Genomic DNA, 20,752 nt, shown 5'->3' with positions numbered 1-20,752 from the left:
AATTGTGGCAACAATCAATAGCTTACCAACCAAAAAGAGTCCAGGACCTGATGGATTCACAGCCGAATTCTACCAGAGGTACAAGGAGGAGCTGGTACCATTCCTTCTGAAACTATTCCAATCTATAGAAAAAGAGGGAATCCTCCCTAACACATTTTATGAGGCCAGCATCATCCTGATACCAAAGCCTGGCAGAGACATAACCAAAAAGAATTTCAGACCAATATCCTTGATGAACATTGATGCAAAAATCCTCAATAAAATACTGGCAAACCGAATCCAGCAGCACATCAAAAAGCTTATCCACCATGATCAAGTGGGCTTCATCCCTGGGATGCAAGGCTGGTTCAACATACGCAAATCAATAAATGTAATCCAGCATATAAACAGAACCAAAGACGAAAACCATATGATTATCTCAATAGATGCAGAAAAGGCCTCTGACAAAATTTAACAACCCTTCATGCTAAAAACTCTCAATAAATTAGGTATTGATGGGATGTATCTCAGAATAATAAGAGCTATCTATGACAAACCCACAGCCAATATCATACTGAATGGGCAAAAACTGGAAGCATTCCCTTTGAAAACTGGCACAAGACAGGGATGCCCTCTCTCACCACTCCTATTCAACATAGTGCTGGAAGTTCTGGCCAGGGCAATCAGTCAGGAGAAGGAAATAAAGGGTATTCAATTAGGAAAAGAGGAAGTCAAATTGTCCCTGTTTGCAGATGACATGATTGTATATCTAGAAAACCCCATTGTGTCAGCCCAAAATCTCCTTAAGCTGATTAGCAACTTCAGCAAAGTGTCAGGATACAAAATCAATGTACAAAAATCACAAGCATTCTTGTACACCAATAACAGACAAACAGAGAGCCAAATCATGAGTGAACTCCCATTCACAATTGCTTCAAAGAGAATAAAATACCTAGGAATCCAATTTACAAGGGTTGTGAAAGACCTCTTCAAGGAGAACTACAAAGCACTGCTCAATGAAATAAAAGAGGATACAAATAAATGGAAGAACATTCCATGCTCATGGGTTGGAAGAATGAATATTGTGAAAATGGCCATACTGCCCAAGGTAATTGATAGATTCAATGCCATCCCCATCAAGCTACCAATGACTTTCTTCACAGAATTGGAAAAAACTACTTTAAAGTTCATATGGAACCAAAAAAGAGCCCGCATCGCCAAGTCAATCTTAAGCCAAAAGAACAAAGCTGGAGGCATCACTCTATCTGACTTCAAACTATACTACAAGGCTACAGTAACCAAAACAGCATGATACTGGTACCACAACAGAGACATAGATCAGTGGAACAGAACAGAGCCCTCAGAAATGATGCCGCATATCTACAACTTTTTGATCTTTGACAAACCTGACAAAAACAAGAAATGGGGAAAGGATTCCCTATTTAATAAATGGTGCTGGGAAAACTGGCTAGCCATATATAGAAAGCTGAAACTGGATCCCTTCCTTACACCTTATACAAAAATTAATTCAAGATGGATTAAAGACTTAAATGTTAGACCTAAAACCATTAAAATCCTACAAGAAAACCTAGGCAATACCATTCAGTACGTAGGCGTGGGCAAGGACTTCATGTCTAAAACACCAAAAGCAATGGCAACAAAAGCCAAAATTGAGAAATGGTATCTAATTAAACTAAAGAGCTTCTGCACAGCAAAAGAAACTACCATCAGAGTGAACAGGCAACCTACAGAATGGGAGAAAATTTTTGCAACCTACTCATCTGACAGAGGGCTAATATCCAGAATCTACAGTGAACTCAAACAAATTTACAAGAAAAAAACAAACAACCCCATCAAAAAGTGGGCAAAGGACATCAACAGACACTTCTGAAAAGAAGACATTTATGCAGCCATAAAACACATGAAAAAATGCTCATCATCACTGGCCATCAGAGAAATGCAAATCAAAACCACAATGAGATACCATCTTACACCAGTTAGAATGGCCATCATTAAAAAGTCAGGAAACAACAGGTGCTGGAGAGGATGTGGAGAAATAGGAACACTTTTACACTGTTGGTGGGACTGTAAACTAGTTCAACCATTGTGGAAGTCAGTGTGGCGATTCCTCAGGGATCTAGAACTAGAAATACCATTTGACCCAGCCATCCCATTACTGGGTATATACCCAAAGGACTATAAATCATGCTGCTATAAAGACACATGCACACGTATGTTTATTGCGGCACTATTCACAATAGCAAAGACTTGGAACCAACCCAAATGTCCAACAACGATAGACTGGATTAAGAAAATGTGGCACATATACACCATGGAATACTATGCAGCCATAAAAAATGATGAGTTCATGTCCTTTGTAGGGACATGGATGAAATTGGAAACCATCATTCTCAGTAAACTATCGCAAGGACAAAAAACCAAACACCGCATGTTCTCACTCATAGGTGGGAATTGAACAATGAGAGCTCATGGACACAAGAAGGGGAACATCACACTCCGGGGACTGTTGTGGGGTGGGGGGAGGGGGGAGGGACAGCATTAGGAGATATACCTAATGCTAAATGATGAGTTAATGGGTGCAGCAAACCAACATGGCACATAGATACATATGTAACAAACCTGCACATTGTGCACATGTACCCTAAAACCTAAAGTATAATAATAAAAATTTAAAAAAATAAATAAATAAATAAAATCACCTGAACCTGGAAGGCGGAGGTTGCAGCTAGCAGAGATCTCCACTGCATTCCAGTCTAGGCACAGAGCAAGACTCCATCTCAAAAAAAAAAAAAAAAAAAAAAAAAAGAAAAAGAAATGACTTTTAGAAAATGAAAGTGATGAACCTGAATTTTGATATTTGTTAGTGAGTCTGAGCTAATAGTATATTGAAAGTGTCTAGTGTGTATCTGCAGATTGGTCCTGAGAAGAGATCAGAATCAGCAGTCTAGGTATGAAAGTCTTTTGCATGGAGATGATGGTTGAAATTATGGCAGTGTATGAAATTGAGGCAGACAATTTTGAGTTTGAATTGCAGAATTATGAGAACTGAACTTAGGGTTACACCTGGTCTTTGGGGGCGAAAAGCAGAAAGTTAAGAAAAGTGAGAACCATCAGAGAAATAGAGAACAGGGTAGTATGTCAGCAGCTAAGAGGAATCTCAGATGGTATTGAATGTTGACTTGAGAGTATTGAGAAAAGTTCAGCAGGTTTTGTGTTTGAATCATTTGATAAGACCTAAGAGCTGTGCTGTTCGATATTGGTCACATGTGGCTTATAAACCTAAAATTAATTAAAATTAAAAACTTATTTCCTCAGTTGCATTAACTGCATTTAAAGTGCTAATAACCACGTGTGGCAAGAGGCTATCATATTGGACAGCACTGATATATAACTTTTTTTTTTGAGACAGGGTCACCCAGGTGAAAGTGCTTCTAAAATGAGATTTTAAAAAGATGAGTCAACGTTTGGATAACTAGTCAGATGCTGATAATAGAAGGGAGAATCAAGATACTTCTGGGTGACTTCTCAGTAAATTAGGAGGCAAAATCGTCTACAGATTGTAAGGTGCAAGGAAAGGGGAATGAGGATTTGAGGACAGAGGGAAAAAAATTGGAACCGCCAATGAAGGGCTATGTACATTGCCAACATAGGATGAATGAAAGGTTACCAAGCAACAGTGATGGCTCAGGTAATGTAAATTTTGGGGCTTTATTAGCCCTCCTGTAACCTCTTTCCTTGGTGTTTAGCAGCCTAAGAACACCAGAAAGTGGGTGATAAGAATTACCATCAGGTATGGCAGAAGTTCAGAGAGACACAAGGGATTACCACGGATGCCAAGTGAAGCCAGAGGAGCATTCGATTGAGAGTGTGTCCAACATAACTAGGGAACAAAGTGAGGATGAAGATTAAGTTCAAAAATGAAGGGAGCGAAAGGGACAGGAAGTTAAATATCGTGGTTGGAGAAGAGATAGTGCCAAGCCTGACTTCTTGGAGGAAGAGCAGTTCTAGTTGAAGACAGAGTTTGAGCTGGGTTCTGTCTGTAGGAGACATCTGAATGTAGAGCTGATTTTTTTTCCAAGCCTGCTTCCTCTCCGGGGTTCCCGTTTCTGTTAATGGGATCATCGTCACTCAGATTAGAATACTTATAGATTTATTTGATCTTTATCAATTAATGATGTTAACAAAAGTTTATAGTTCTAAGGTTCAAGTCTTGGTTTTGCCACTTAAATCTTGATCAAGTGTTTCTCTAGATCTGAGTGTCCTCATCTGTAAAATGGCAGAAATCATGTTACTTTAGTGGGATAAGATATGTAAAGTACTTTGCACAGTGCTTAGAACACAGAAAAGATTTCACTAAGTGCTAGCAACTATTTATTATGATAATTATTATTCATTCTTATATCTGGTTCATTCCCTTGTCAGGGCTCTCTCTCTCTTTTTTTTTTTTGAGACAGAGTCTAGTTCTGTTGCCCAGGCTGGAGTGCATGGCCTCCTGGGTTCATGCCATTCTCTTGCCTTAGCCTCCCAAGTAGCTGGGACTACAGGCACCCACCACCATGCCCAGCTAATTTTTTGTATTTTTAGCAGAGACAGGGTTTCACTGTGTTAGCCAGGTTGGTCTTGATCTCCTGACTCATGATCCGCCCGCCTCGGCCTCCCAAAGTGCTGGGATTACAGGCGTGAGCCACTGCACCCGGCCAGTCAGGGCTCTGTTTCAGAGCCTCATGATCTGGAAGGTAAAATAGCTTCTTTCCTAACTGGTATCTCTGCCTCTAGGTTTTCACGTTTATTTTGTTCTTGACATTTCAGAGTTTTCCTAAAACTGAGATCTGATACACCCGTGCTCCCTTCGTCACAATCTTCGTTTAAAAATCTATTTTCTATTTTTTTTTTTATAGAGATGGGGTCTTACTGTGTTGCCCTGGCTAGACTCAAACTCCTGGGCTCAGGCAGTCCTCTAGTCTCAGCCTTTTGAGTAGCTGCGACCACAGGTGTGCACCACTGTGCCAAGCTTCCTCACAACCTTCGTAGGCTTCCAATTGCAGACTTTTCAAGTTATAAAAACTGTCAAGAGGTAATAGAGCCCAATGTAGAATAAAAGTTGGTGATAGAGGCTATAGCAATGCATTACTACTATGGTGACTCATTGTACATCTAAAGGACCGGAAGTAGCTTTAAAACTTTTAAAGACTATTTAAAATTTCACATAGAATTAGCCAGATTTTCCTTTTTTGATTTATTTTTCATCATCAACTTAGGCAAGTATGGTTCAACGTAGAATGAGGGAAAATTAGAAAGTTTTTTTTTGTTTTGTTTTAAATATGGCAAATTCTGTTTAAGAAAAGTATTCAGATCTTTCTAGGGTTTGCCGGCTAGGAAGGATTTCCTCAACATAAACAGAGTTGATTATAGTTGACAGTTATCTGGAGCAAGATTAGAATAAATAGAAATAACTAGGTATCAAAGAGGGTGTATGTCTTTGTTTTCCTAAGCTTTTCTCTCCAACAACAAATGACTAGAGTTGCCTTTCCTTCCTAGCTCAGGGAAGTTCAAAAGAGCAATACCTTCAGGCATCAGAATTGATAGACAGGTGTTACTGTGTTTACCTCTAACTCCCTGTTGCCTGCAAAGTCCAAATAATATCCTAGTGCATAAGGAGAGAATATAGCCAACCGGAAGAGTGTAGGGCTCTGGATTCAAGCTGACCTAGGTTCACATCTTAGCTTTGCCACTTAATAGCAGCTGTGTAATCTTGGGAAATATACATAACCTTCCCAAGTCTTAGAAGAGAGCATTAAACAAAGTGTAAGTGTAAAATAGTTTAGTTCGATTATAGCCATTTAGTAAATTGAGTAAGTGCAAGTGATTATTGTGTGGCAGGTATTCTGGATTGGGGATGGGAAGGGTGAGCATAATACCTTAACAAGGATTGCCTCTCTCCTACCCTAGAAAGTCCCTTCTTTAAGAAGTTGACAGCCTGGACAACATAGTAAGACCTTGTCACAGTAAAAAATTTAGCTAGGTATGGTGGCACTTGCCTGTTGTCCTACTCGGGAGGGCTGAGGCGGGATGATTGCTTGAGCCTAGGGGTTTGAGATTACGGTGAGCTGTGATTGCACTACTGCACCGCAGCCTGGGCAACAGAGCAAGACCCTGTCTCTTAAAAAAAAAAGTTTAATTAAGGCCCTTCCTGATCTATCTTTCCAGCCCCATCTTTAGCCCCCTCACTTCCTTGAACTTTAATCTCCATTGGTGTGCTGTCTCAGGGTTATGTCTTTAAATATAGCCTTCCCACTGCCTTCCCATTTGCCTTTGTTCTTTCCACCTGTCAGTGGGTTCTTCATTGTTTCTTTTTGACAGTAAATCACTGTCTTCTCTGTTAAGTAGGCATTTTATGCACATTTTTGTTATTGTGCATATTATAATTATTTATTTGAGTGTGTCTTCCCTGCAGGTGAGGGCTTCTGATCAGATCTTATTTATCATTTCTCCAGCAGCATTAAGCACATAGCAGGTACTCAGTAGATGTTTGCTGAATGAACAAATCTCACTTGTATACTAAGTCCACATCCAAAGTGCTAGGACTTAAGGAAATGTGAATGGCTGTTAAGTATTTGTACTTAATACATTTGCAGTTTGTTTTACTGGAGTTAACATTCCTCTTGAGTGTTTATCATATTCCAGACATTATGCTAAGACGTATGCTATATATGCTATTTCAGTCAACTCCCACAGCTCCCAGGTCCTCAAAGGAAGAAACTGCAGGGAGAATCAGAACTCAGAAACAGGTCTGCTTGACCCAAAAGTTCTACTTTCGGCTCTGCTAAACTGATGTGCCTGTTCAGTAACTCAATATTGGTTCACAGATTGTACATGACCCATAGTATGATGATAGTCCTGGAAGTCATTGGCTAATATGGTTCACCTTCATTTAAGAGATACAGAAGGTACTCAGTTATTTCTTAATGTTTTCATTTATAGTTCATCTGTAGGAAAACATGTCATTGAAGCTCTTGCATAAGGCAAAGAAGTATTTTGTAATTAATAAGCATAATTTTCAAATCTAGGATTTTTTTTTTTTTTTTTTTTTTTTTACCACCACTGTACCATGGAATCTCTCTAGTCATATGTCTGTCAAAACTGTCACAGCCAGGCTGGGCGTGGTGGCTCACACTTGTAATCCCAGCACTTTGGGAGGCCGAGGCGGGCGTATCACGAGGTCAGGAGATTGAGACCATGGTGAAACCCCGTCTCTACTAAAAATACAAAAAATCAGCCGGGCGTGGTGGCGGGCGCCTGTAGTCCCAGCTACTCGGAGAGGCTGAGGCAGGAGAATGGCGTGAACCCGGGAGGCGGAGCTTGCAGTGAGTCGAGATTGCGCCACTGCACTCCAGCCTGGGCGACAGAGCGAGACTCCGTCTCCAAAAAAAAAAAAAAAAAAAAAAAAAACTGTCACAGCCTATTCCCAAATTCATATAGCTCTCTTTTCAAAGGCTTTAATTCAGAGTCATATAGTTTCTGTTTTTGTGGAGACTCATGTAGTTTTTATAGGGGTGACACAAATGTACCATGTTTTAATTTTTCATATGTTTTGTTATAGCTGTTTATAATGATACGAATGAGAGGCATAAATGTTAGTTGAGTTATTCCAATGCTGAGTTTCCATGGATTTCTTAACCTAAGCATTATTGACATTTTAGGCCAAGTAATTCTTTGTTTTTGGAGTCTGTTTTGTGCATTGTAAGATGTTTAGCAGCATCCCAGGCCTCTACTCACTATATATCAGTAATCTCACACTTTGTGACAACCAAAAATGTCTCCAGACATTGCTGAGTATCTCCTGGAAGGCAAAATTACCTCCATTTGGGAACCACTGGCGTAAAGGTACTTAGAGCCAACTAAAGTAGAATTAAAAAATGGTTTTTTTAAAAATCTAGTTACCTTTAAAAAAAAACTTTATTTATATATACACATACCATATTATACAGCAACTTTAAGTGTATATTCAATGGCTTTTTGTATATTGATAGAGTTTTGCAGCTATCACCACAGTCTAGTTTTAGAACATTTATATGACCTCATAAAGAAACCCTTATTAGCAGTCATTCCTGGTTTCTCCTTTCTATCCTCCCCAGCCCTAAGCATATTTGGTTGTCTTTGTATGTTTAGGAATATACATCTTCCTTGCTTATTTTAAGTCAGATCATTATGTAAACCAAATCCTATTTTAGAGTGTGTTTATTGAAAGTTGTTTGCAATGTTAGGAGATGTTTTTTGAGAGGACCTTAGACATTTGCTTAGGCAGATTCCAAATTTAATCTGTAAAGGAAGTCAATCTAGGTAGGCTCAGTTAAGAATCATTTTAGTAGTATTCAGAACAGAAAAAATCCCACTGGCCCCCGTGGCAAGTTTTGTATCATAGAAATCAACAGCTTTTGTTTTTCCTGATCAGTTCTGTTAGAAAACCTTGTTCCCTAGGTTATATGCACAAAACATGATTAAGAAACACATGTACTTTGAACCTGCTGTATGACTATTATTAAATAGGTCATTTTCAGTTTATTGGTTGGTGAGTTTATTTATAGGTAGATAGATATTTATCTGCAAAAATAGTTTTGTTTTTCAAATTTGCGGATCTGTCTTACTTACAGAGTAATGTTACTTGCTATTTACTATAAGAAAAAGCCTTGCAAATCGTTTTTTCCAAAAGAAGAAATAAGGCACAGTTGGATTATCTTGTGTACACACACGCATCTGTTTTAAACTGTGTGTTCATTTCTGTCCCTATTCCTAAGCTAACAGCACCTTATTTTAATTACTGTAGCTAAGCTACATAACATATCTTTATTCTACTATTCTGCTTTTTCAGAGTTTTCTTAGCTGATTTTTCACATGTCAAATTAGCAGAGTTTCATGGAAAAGTTTTGAATTAAATTTGTGATTGCATTCACTTCATAGAATAATTTTGGAAGAATTGACACACTTAGTTTAATGATTCTTCCTATCCAAGAACATATATTGAGGTCTTGTTTTGTATGCATTATTAAATCTTCAAGATTTTGCATATTTCTAATTAGATTGATTTCTCAGATATTTGTGGTTATTGTTGCTATTATGAATGGAATTGTGTTTTTTTTCTTTTTCGATTGCTTGTGGCTGATATGGCTGGAAACTGTTGCTTTTTTATGTTGCTCTTGTATTTGGCCATCTTGCTGATGTCCAGATGTCATAATAATTTGTTGATTTTTCTATAGTTTTCTAAGTAATATAATTATATCTTTTGTAAATCATGACAGTTTCATTACTTCCTTTTAAGTCTTTATTTCTTATATAGATCTGTTATTTCTTGCCTTACTACATTGGCTTAGACCTTAAGGAAATGTACAGTATTAGAGGTGAGAGGAGTAATCACTTCTATTAGAAACTACAGTGAGATATCCAATTTTTTGTTTATTAAATGATTTTACTGAATTTCCCATGCTCCATGAGATGAAACAGCATTCTCCCATACTTCTGGTGGAAATGTAAATGAATGCAGCTCTTTATATATACTCCTGTAATTTTATAATCTAGATAGTCTTACAAATGTTTCATGTCCTTTGATTTAGTAATCTCACTTCTGGGACTATCCCTTGGAAATAATAAACAATATTTTAGTTCAAGTTGCTCATTACTTTATATCACTTATAATAAGTATTTGGAAATAAATATCAAACAGTACAGTAATGGCTTTGTAAATTATGGTATATGATGAAATATTGCACAACCATTATATTAAAATAATTTGTAATATTAATAACTTAGAAGTACTTATATTATTAAATAAGTAAAAGAGGATAATACAGAATTTTTATGTAGCAAAGTTGTATCAGCATCAAAATGCATTGAACAAAGATTAAAACAGAACTTAGATCATCACATCAAAATGATAGTAGTGGTAATCTATGGGTAATTACTTTCTGCATGATTTCATTTCCTCATTCATAGTTTTCTGTGGTGAGCATGCTTTGTTCTTAAAATCAGAAGAAAGAGAAACTTAAAGTATATGTGTTTGTAATACTAAACTATTTACTTTCATCAAAATAGGTAGAAAGGGAGAAATCTTAGCCTATTCCCTAAATGGCAAGTTTAGTTATAATTTTTTTTTTTTTGAGATGGAGTCTTGCTCTGTTGCCTAGGCTGGAGTGCAGTGGTGAGATCTCAGCTCACTGCAACCTCCACTTCCCAGGTTCAAGTGATTCTCCTGCCTCAGCCTCCCAAGTAGCTGGGACTACAGGTGCCCGCCACCACACCCAGCTAATTTTTTTGTATTTTTAGTAGAGACAAGATTTCACCATGTTGACCAGGCTAGGACTAGTTGGTCTCAAACTCCTGACCTTGTGATCCACCCACCTTGGCCTCCCCAAGTGCTGTGATTACAGTCATGAGCCACCACGCCAGGCCTATAATTTTTTAGAGTTAAAATTTTTATAATACTCTTTTCAAAAAAAAACCTTGCTGAATGTAGATAGCAAATGTCGTAGGATAAATCTGATACCTGAGAGAATAGGATATAGTTTCAGAACCGAGGTTGAGAGTTATGCTCTGGGATCTGCTTCTAAATGATCTGACTGCCATATCAGTGAGTCAGGGAGGAATTGTAGCAGATATCCACTTGATTTGGTTTCTTACTGTCTTGTCACCAATGTGCATGTGTATTGTAAAATAGCTGTCATCAGCCCTGTGATATACTGCTGGTCGAGTTTCATAAGAAAGCTTCTATGTTTGTATGGATTTTAGATTATCATTCACTTTATTTAAGAAGCATTAAGTACTTTCAGTGTGCCAGGAACCTTGGTAGCCAAAGGACAAATGACATAAAAACCACACAGATGGCCTCTTTCTTGAGCAGCTTTTGTTGGAAATAATTTATGACTAATATTATGATGGAATGAGATGGTATCTTACTAGTAAGACCAGAAATACTTAAATTCTAATTCAACCAGTTCTTGAGATCTCTTAGGGAGCTAGGTATACCAAAATTCAAGTTAGAATTTATTGGCTTAGGCATAGGCCCCTGCCTCACAATCCAGAGAACTAGGTTATTCTATATGGAATATGCCCTTTTCCTTTACTAGCTAAACCTGACTTTCCTTTCTTCCTGTTAGCTTAAATTCAAGTCGTCTCAAATTTTACTACTCTACGAAGGCAAAAGACTACTGGTACTAAAAGAAAATGAGCAAGAAACGCCCAACAAGCTAGATATTGTTGAATAGTTAGCAATTCTCATATCTTACTACCTACCAACAAACTGTCCCCCTCCATTACCTTGGCCCAGTTACTTTATTTGAAAAAAATTAAAAAAAAAAAAAAAGCAGAACAAAAAAAGGAAGAAGAAAGATGGCTTGGCTACTCCAAGCAGCCTTGGAATGTTTTACCTTTGGTAATGTGGAAGAAAAATAAAAGAACGGCCATCCTCAGTCTGTTTCACCATAATGTGTAGTTACAATACCAAGAAATTTTGAGTTATTAAAAAAATTATTTTACAAAGCAGTTTCATTGGTAAGAAGGATTAAAGACCAAAATCTGTTAAGATGAATAGGCTTTTGTCAGACCAAGGGAGATGGAGATTTGGGGTGGGAGAATGTGTTGGATTCCACCTATAATATTCAAATGCTCGGAGACACAGAACATTAGAGAAGATAGGAGTTCACCGTAGGTGATGGTGAGAGTGGGCATGGAGCAGGAATGCCAAGAGATGAAGTTATAAAACTAAGCAAGAGTTAGATCATGAAGAACTTTATGTACTATGCTAAGAAATACTGACCTTATTGTGAATGTATGGAGGGCCCATTGGCTTTTTGGGGAGCTAGGTCTGCAATATGAATATTAGAAGGGGCAAAACTGACATAATGGTGATAAGGGCTTGCACTACTGTACAAGCAATAGGTATGGTGAAAACGGAGACATTTGAGATATTTTGAAGAGGTAGACTCAACAGGGACTTATGATTAACATAGATAATGTATATGGTGGAAAGAGAATAGCTTTTTGAGTTGGCTAAGCCTGAGTTCAAATCCCAGCTCTGCCACTTTTCCATTTTAGGATCTTGGATGTTTTACATACCCCTCAGAACCTTAGTTTTCTCATCTTAATTGGGACAGTAAGCTGGGTGCCATGGCTTGTGCCTGTAGTCCCGGCTACTTGGGAGGCTGAGGCAGGAGGATCACTTGAGGTCAGGAGTTTGAGTCTAGCATGGGCAATATAGTGAGACATAATCTCTAAAAGAATTTTAAAAATTAACTAGGTGTGGTGGCATTCATCTGTAGTCCGAACTACTCAGGAGGCTGAGGCAGGAGGATTGCTTGAGTCCAAGAGTTAGAGGCTACAGCAAGCCATGAATGTGCCACTGTACTCTAGCCTGGGCAAGAGAGCAAGACTCCATTTCTTAAAAATAAAAAGTTGGGACAGTAATATTCAGCCCATAAGGATATGAGGAGTAAGTGAAACAATATATGGAAAACATCCAGTAAAGTGCCTTACGACATAGTAGATATAAAACAATAGTTGCTCTTGTTGTCAGGGATGAAGGAGATAGAGAGGAATCAAGAATGACTTCCAAATTTTCTGTTTGAATGGTGAAAAAGAACTATATTAGGAAAGTGGGCTAAGCTGTCTGGTTCTTAGATTGCTTGTGAGGAATCTGAGGTGGAAGTGTTCACTGGCAGTTGACAGTAAGAGTATGACACTTCTGAGTGGAAGGCACAGTTCTGTGAGATAATCAGCTTACACATAGCAGTAAAAGTTATGAAAGTAGATGAGGTCCCCCAAGAAGAGAGTTAGAATGAGAAGTCAGAACCCTGGAGAGTAGCCTAGGAAGAGTAGAGGGTGTTTTTTGTTTGATTGTTTGTTTTTGAGAGGGTCTTGCTCTGTCACCCAGGCTGAAATTGAAGTACAGTGGTGTGATCACGGCTCACTGAAGTCTTGATCCCCAGGGCTCAAGCGATCCTCTCACCTCAGCACCTCAGTCTCATGAGTAGCCGGGACTACAGGCACTGCCACCATGCCTGGCTAATTTTTTAATTTTTTTAAGAGATAGCATCTCACTGTGTTGCCTAGGTTAGTCTCAAACTCCTGGGCTCAAGCAGTCCTCCTGCCTTGGCCTCCCAAAGTGCAGGGATTACAGGTGTGAGCCACTGCACCTGGCTGATAAATCTTTTAAGAATGTGACATAAATTTAGATTTAAGTGCTGATTTTAAAAAATTGCTAAGGCCATGCGTGGTGGTGCATGCCTGTAATCTCAGCTGCTTGGGAGACCAAGGCAGGAGAATTGCTTGAGCCCAGGAGTTCAAGACTGTCTGAATAGCAGAGTGAGACCCCCATCTCTTAAAACAAACAAACAAACAAACAAACAAACAAAAAGGAGCTAACAGAGAAGAAGGGGTTTCTGAAATGTAGGAAGTTAGCTCACAGAGTCAAAATTGAATAAGGATGGAGTGGTGAGTGGTGTCAAATGCAGCAGAGCAGTCCTGTAATGGTCACTTGAGAAAATGCACAATAGATTTGGTCATTAGGAGGAAGACTGTGAACCAGGAGCTAAGTAAGTCCTTGTGGTAGAGTGCTTTGAATGCTAGACTTTGGTCAGTGGAGGAATGATTAAACGTTATTGAGCATGAAAGTGAGATGATCAGAACACTACTTTTTTATTTTTCTGGCAGCAGTGTGAAGGATGAGAAAGGAGGGAAAGCTCCATTTAGGTTGGTAGAGGCACAGATTTAACAAGGGCTTGGATCAAGATGATAATCTTGCTTGGAAACAGGTTAGCGTAAGAGCTATTATGCAGTAGTGTCTTCAAATTTGGTCATCACTGGATGTAATGAGTAAAGAAGTAGCCTAAAAGATGACGTTTTAAGGTTTTCAGTGTGGATAACAAGGAGAGTAGGAGTAGCATTTACTGAAACAGGGACATTAGCAGAAGCAAGACTGGAAGATGAAATCTTTTTTTATTTTTAAACTTCGATTTATTAAGCATATGTTATTGAGTGGCACTGTTATTGAGTTATTAGGCACTGCTATGATACTAGAGATACAGCAGTGAACATAATAGGCAAGATCCCTACTTTCATGGCACTTTACCTTCAGAAGTGAGGTGAAGACCAAATTATAAAAGGACAAAGTAATTTAAGACAAATAAGACAAAACAAAACTAGGTGATGGTACAGTGATATACTGAGGGGAACCACTTTTAGATGGGATGGTCAGGAATGGCATTTCTAAAGAGGAGAGAGATTTGAACTCAGACCAGAATATTACAAAGGAATCAACTATGCAAAGATCTGGATGCAAAGGCATCCCCACTTAGACTGGAAGAGTATATGCAAAGTCCCTAAGAAGGAAATGAGCTTGATTTGTTTGAGGGCCAGAAGAGAGGCCAGTATATCAGGTGCAGAGTGAGCAAAGGAGAGACTAACAGATGAACTCTGCGAAGTCAATAGAATTAAACTTAAGTGGGGCCTCAGAGATCTTGCTCTGGAGTTTGGTGGCTTACTGATGGCGGTGGAAATAAAGTAGTATGTTGAACTTAGCTGTCTGTGAAACATCTAGATGAAGTCAGTTAACGGACTTCAATATACAAACTCAAATATAATTTGCCTCTATTATTCATTGAAATAACTTTCCAAGTTGTTTAGGCATTGAACAAAGAAATGCCCACAATATGGAGGCTTGAGGAGTGTGTCAAGGACATGGTCAGGGGAGCAGAGGGATCAGGAATCTCTAGCAGTTCTTCCCCACCCCTCACCCCCAAACTTAGCTTTGACTTGAAACTCATGTAGCAGTTCTTTACCAAAATAAAGGTCATCTTAAATATTATTGCGACCTTTAAAGTAATGACTGTTATATAAATGTTATGAGAAAAGTAGTCAAAGAATCATGGCCAAAAATACCTGTGTCTTCAGGGGATGTAAAGGGTACTTACCAACTTAAAATACCTGCAGCTCCATAGGGACCATGCTGTAGATTTTGTATAGTGCTTGTTCAGACAGTACTCTCATTTCTAGAAATGCATTTTTTACAGTAAACAAAGTATGTGTATCACTGTGCTTCTTGGTACACAGGTAGTTTGAATAGATTGTGTAGCCAAGGTCATCCTTAAGGCATCTGGTTTTACTGAATACGTGGTCAAAAACACTGAAACAAAATGATTATACCTTTTGTTTATGTATTGCTTTATAATTTATATAGCCTTTACCCCTGGAAAATCAACTTGATCCTCAGAAACAGCTCTTTAAAGTAGATAGGGAGCAGAAATTTTATGGAAGTCAGTGTTACTATTTTAGAGTTGAGGAAACTGAGGATCTTTGAGTGCACAGTCATAAATTTACAACTCTCACTTCACTTGCATTGCTTTACTTACCACAGCATGCTAATTCAAAGGTGTACAAAAATGTAAACTTCAGTGGAGGGTTTGTATCCTTACTAAAACAGTGACAAAATATATTTTTTAATGTGTATCTTAGTTATGGGTGCTACCAGAAGGATTAACAGTGCTGTGGATATGCAGAGGAGAGTGAGATTGACTTTGGCTGGAAGAGTCAGAGGTTTAATTTTGTTTAGAAAATGTGTACTATTTTCTTACTTGGTACTTTTTATTGCCTATTCTTGGTTGCCGCATACATTTAAGGTACTACATGTGCAGCTTTGAAATAACCTCCCCTGCCTTTTTTGTATTTTTTTTTTTTTTTTTTGAGACAGAGTCTCACTCTTGTCGCCCAGGCTGGAGTGCACTGGCACAATTTCGGCTCACTGAAACCTCTGCCTCCTGGGTTCAAGCGATTCTCCTGCCTCAGCCTCCCAAGTAGCTGGGACTACAGGTGTGTGCCACCACACCCAGCTAATGTTTTGTATTTTCAGTAGAGATGGGGTTTCACCGTGTTAGCTAGGATGGTCTCCATCTCCTGACCTCGTGTTCCACCTGCTTCAGCCTCCGAAAGTGCTGGGATTACAGGCGTGAGCCACCACGCCCGGCCTGAAAGAAACCCTTTTATTTTGCATGCAGGACCAGCACGTTTGTTTCTGCTAGCATATTTTATTCTTTTTTTGAGACAGAGTCTCACTCTGTCGCCCAGGCTGCACAATCTCAGCTCACTGCAAGCTCCGCCTCCCAGATTCACACCATTCTCCTTCCTAAGCCTCCTGAGTAGCGAGTAGCTGGGACTACAGGCACCCGCCACCACGTCCGGCTAATTTTTTGTATTTTTAGTAGAGACCAGGTTTCACCGTGTGTTAGCCAGGATGGTCTCGATCTCCTGACCTTGTGATCTGCCATCTCAGCCTCCCAAAGTGACGTATTTTATTCTTGTATTGCCACTGAACTCAGCAGAGATGAATTGGTAACAGTAGCTACCATGTAATGAGCAATTCTGTGCCAGCGCTCTGGTAGAGGATTTGTAAATTAACTTACTTAATACTTACATCAACTTTCTGAGGTAGAAACATTCTTTCATGAATTGGTATTTTCTTTTGAGTCCATTCACATACTTGTTATTCCTACACCTGATGGAGAGAATGTAGAACTGTGTGAAAGAAAAGATAATTATAAGGCATTGTAGGCCGGGCACGGTGGCTCACACCTGTAATTCCAGCACTTTCGGAGGCTGAAGCAGGTGAATCACCTGAGGTCAGGAGTTCGAGACCAGCCTGGCAAACATGGCAAAATCCTGTCTCTACTAAAAATACAAAAAAAATTAGCTGGGCATGGTGGCACGTGCCTGCCATCCCAGCTACTAGGGAGGCTGAAGCAGGAGAATTGCTTGAACACAGGAGGTGGAGGTTGCAGTGAGCCAAGATCGCGCTACTGCACTCCAGCCTGGGTGACAGAGCAAGACTCCGTCTCAAAAAAAAAAAAAAAAGCATTGTATTTCAGGATAATGTTAAGCCATGCAAATAGATTTTTTTGTTGTTGTTTTGTTGTGCATTATTTATTATATTTTTCCCAAAGTGAAGAAGCCAAGCTGGTATATATACTAATCTGAGCGATGAAGTCTAAGCTATATAACATGAGTGAATAAAGTAATAATATCTTAAATGTCTTTTTATGATTACAGTGACAGTATGTAGTAATCTTGGGTGGTTTTGCATTTTAAAAACCACTTTATACACTAAAAAAAGTCGAATCAATAAAGAGATGTTTATTTAAACTATTTAGGAATGCAAGGTGTCCATAAAACTTAATCCTTTGTTTAGTGACTTTTCACTCTTGTATTTTCTTGTTGTGATATGTTGCTTACTGTGGAAATGGTAATAAAGCTTTGTGTTTATAAAACATCTTTTAGGATGTCAAAATGCTTTTAGACTATCTTATGTATCCTCATAGTATTTTAGTGAGTAGGTAAGTGGCAAGTATTATCTTCATTTTACAGATGGAGAGAGAAATTAAGCCACAAAGTGGGTTAAATGATTTATGTATATAGTTCCGTCATCTAGATACGTAGGCAACCTGAGCCACTAAAGTAAGAATACTGTATTTTAGAAGGATTGACATAGTATATATAAGCCATTAACCCCTTAGTTTTTGTACTTTACACAGATTGTTAGAAAAAATTTATTATGCACATGGAATTTTTTTTTAATCCTTTCTTTAGGTGTAGAAAGCATTACAATACTTCTTTTTTTTTCTTCCTTTTTAGGTCAGCAGCAAGGACAAGATGGAGTAAAAGTCCAGCAAGCTACTATAGCTCCTGTAACTGTAGCAGTTGGAGGAATTGCTAATGCCACGATAGGTGCTGTTAGTCCTGACCAACTCACACAAGTGCATTTGCAGCAAGGCCAGCAAACTTCTGATCAAGAGGTACAACCTGGCAAGAGGCTTCGAAGAGTTGCCTGTTCCTGTCCTAATTGTAGGGAAGGAGAAGGAAGGTAAATGCCCTATTTTTCAACTGTATCTATTCGGAAGGCATAAAACAGGAGTTAAAACCAAGTAACTGGCTGGGGAATGATGGTCACTAGAACCTCATTACCTTTGTAGCCTAGAAGTTGATATATAATATTAGAAAGGGAATTAGTTGGGCTATTTTAGGAATGAAATTTGAGTGGTCCTCCGCCTTGTTCCTTACACTTTTAAAAAATATGTTTTTTCTTTCTTCCCACCCCCACAAGATGAAGTGTCACTCTGCCGCCTAGGCTGGAGTGCAGTGGTGCGATCTCAGCTCACGGCAACCTCTGCCTCCCGGGTTCAAGCGATTCTCCTGCCTCAGCCTTCCTAGTAGCTGGGATTAATTATAGGTGCCCGCCACCACACCCGGCTAATTTTTGTATTTTTAGTAGAGAGTGTTTCACCAAGTGGGCCAGGTTGGTCTGGCCCAGAGATAGAGTTTCACCATGTGGGCCACCTGACCTCAGGTGATCCGCCCACCTCAGCCCCCCAAGTGCTGGGATTACAGGTGTGAGCCACCACGCCCAGCCTATTTTTTTTGTTTTTCATAAAATTTTTACATAACTTTATTGATATAAAACTCATGCACCATACAGTTCACCCATTTAAAGTGTACAATTCAGTGGTTTTTAATATATTCAGAGCTGTGTAGACATGACTACAATCAATTTTAGAGTGTTTTCATCCTCAGAATAAATTCTGTATCTTTTTTAAGCATCACCTGCTTATCCCAACCCTTCCATCCTAGACAACTAATTTCTGTCTTTATAGATTTGCCTATTCTGGACAATTCATATAAATGAAATCATGTTCTTTTGTGACTGGTTTCTTTTAGCATAATGTTTTCAAGGTTCAGTCATGTTACAGTATGATCAATACTTCATTCCTTTTTAGGGACAAATAATATTCCACTGTATGGATATACAATATTTTTGTTTATCCTGTCAATTGAAGGGCATTTGGTTTTATCCACCCACTGGCTGTTATGAATAATACTGCAGTAAACATTTGTGTAGAAGTGTTTGTGTGGACATATGTTTTCATTTCTCTTGTATCTATATGAAATTACATAGAAATTGAATCTCTGGGTCATATTGTAACTCTGTGTTTAACCATTTGAAGAACTTACCGACTGTTTTCCAAAGTGGCTGTACCATTTAACATTTCCATCAATAGGGTATGAAGGTTCCAGTCTCTCTAGATCATTGCCAGTACTTGTCATTATCTGACTTTATGATTAAAGCTATCCTAGTGGGTTTGAAGTGATATCTCACTGTGGTTTTGTTTTTACTGATTACTAATGATATTGAGCATCTTTTCTTCTTCTTGTTGGCCATGTTTGTGTCTTTGGAGAAATACTTATTTGGATCTTTTGCCCATTTTAAATTATATTATTTTTCATTATGGAATTGTCTCTTTATATATTCTAGATACAAATTCCTGGCCAGGCGCGGTGGCTCACGCTTGTAATCCCAGCACTTTGGGAGGCCAAGGCGGGCAGATCACGAGGTCAGGAGATCGAGACCATGGTGAAACCCCGTCTCTACTAAAAATACAAAAAATTAGCCGGGCGTGGTGGTGGGTGCCTGTGGTCCCAGCTACTCGGAGAGGCTGAGGCAGGAGAATGGCGTGAACCTGGGAGGCGGAGCTTGCAGTGAGCCGAGATCGTGCCGCTGCACTCCAGCCTGGGCGACAGAGCAAGACTCTGTCTCAAAAAAAAAAAAAAAAAAAAAAAAAAAAAAATTCCTTATCAGATACACGATTTGAAAATATTTTCTCCTGGCTGGGCATGGTGGCTCACACCTATAATCCCAGCACTTTGGGAGGCCAAGGCAAGTGGATCACCTGAGGTCAGGAGTTTGAGACCAGCCTGACCAGCATGGAGAAACCCTGTCTCTACTAAAAATACAAAATTAGCCAAGCATGGTGGTGCATGCCTGTAATCCCAGCAACTCGGGAGGCTGAGGGAGAAGAATTGCTTGAACCCAGGAGGTGGAGGTTGCAGTGAGCCGAGATCGTGCCACTGCACTCCAGCCTGGGTGAAAGAGTGAAACTCCATCTCAAAAAAAAAAAAAGAAAAAAGAAAAATATTGTCTCCCATTGTGTGAATTGTCTGTATACTTTATTGATAGTGCCTTTGCACCAAAGTTTTAATTTTGAAGTCTAGAGTTTTCTATTTTCCTTTATTGCTTCTGCTTTTGGTATTGTATCTAAGAACTCATTGCCAAATCCGAAGTCATTAAGATTCCTATTTTTTTTAAGATAATTTTATAGTTTTTACTCTTACATTTAGGTCTTTGATTAATTTGGGGTTAATTTTTATATATGGTGTTAGGTAAGGGTTCATCAAGCACCAGTTGTTGAAAAGATTATCCTTTCTCCATTGAATGTTCTGGGCACCCATGTCAAAAATTAGTTGACCATAGAACATGGATTTATTTCTGGACTTTCAATTCTATTCCATTGATCTATATGTCTGTTTTTATGTCAGTACCACATTGTCTTGAGTACTTTGGATTTGTAATAACTTTTGAAATCGAGAAATGTGAGTCCTGCAGCTTTGTTATTCTTCAAAACTGTACTGACTCTTTAGGGACACTTGCAATTCCACGTGAATTTTAGAATCAGTTTGTCAGTTTCTATAAAGAAACCAGATGGTATTCTGATGGAAATTGCACTGAATCTGTAGATCACTTTGGGGATAGTTGCCAACTAAACAATATTACATCTTTTGGTCCATGCACATGGGAAGTATTTCTGGTTATTTAATCTTTAACTTCTTTCATCAATGTTTTATAGTTTTCAGAGTATACATTTTGTACTTTTGTTAAATTCCAGTT

The 20,752-nt window shown here is 38.7% G+C and overlaps 1 protein-coding gene across 2 annotated transcripts in view; it reads left to right on the top strand.

Moving 5' to 3' along the window:
- Positions 1-20,752, top strand: part of SP4 (Sp4 transcription factor) — an 86,707-nt gene that overhangs the window by 32,880 nt on the left and 33,075 nt on the right. For both annotated transcript variants that reach the window (XM_055272482.2, XM_063636309.1), the window contains exon 4: positions 17,668-17,896. In XM_055272482.2, the coding sequence (XP_055128457.1) occupies positions 17,668-17,896 (229 nt within the window). The remainder of the gene's footprint in view (positions 1-17,667; positions 17,897-20,752) is intronic.

Source organism: Symphalangus syndactylus, chromosome 3 (genome assembly GCF_028878055.3).
Source record: "Symphalangus syndactylus isolate Jambi chromosome 3, NHGRI_mSymSyn1-v2.1_pri, whole genome shotgun sequence".
Classification (NCBI taxonomy): domain Eukaryota; kingdom Metazoa; phylum Chordata; class Mammalia; order Primates; family Hylobatidae; genus Symphalangus; species Symphalangus syndactylus.
This window is presented reverse-complemented; position numbering and strand designations above follow the sequence as displayed.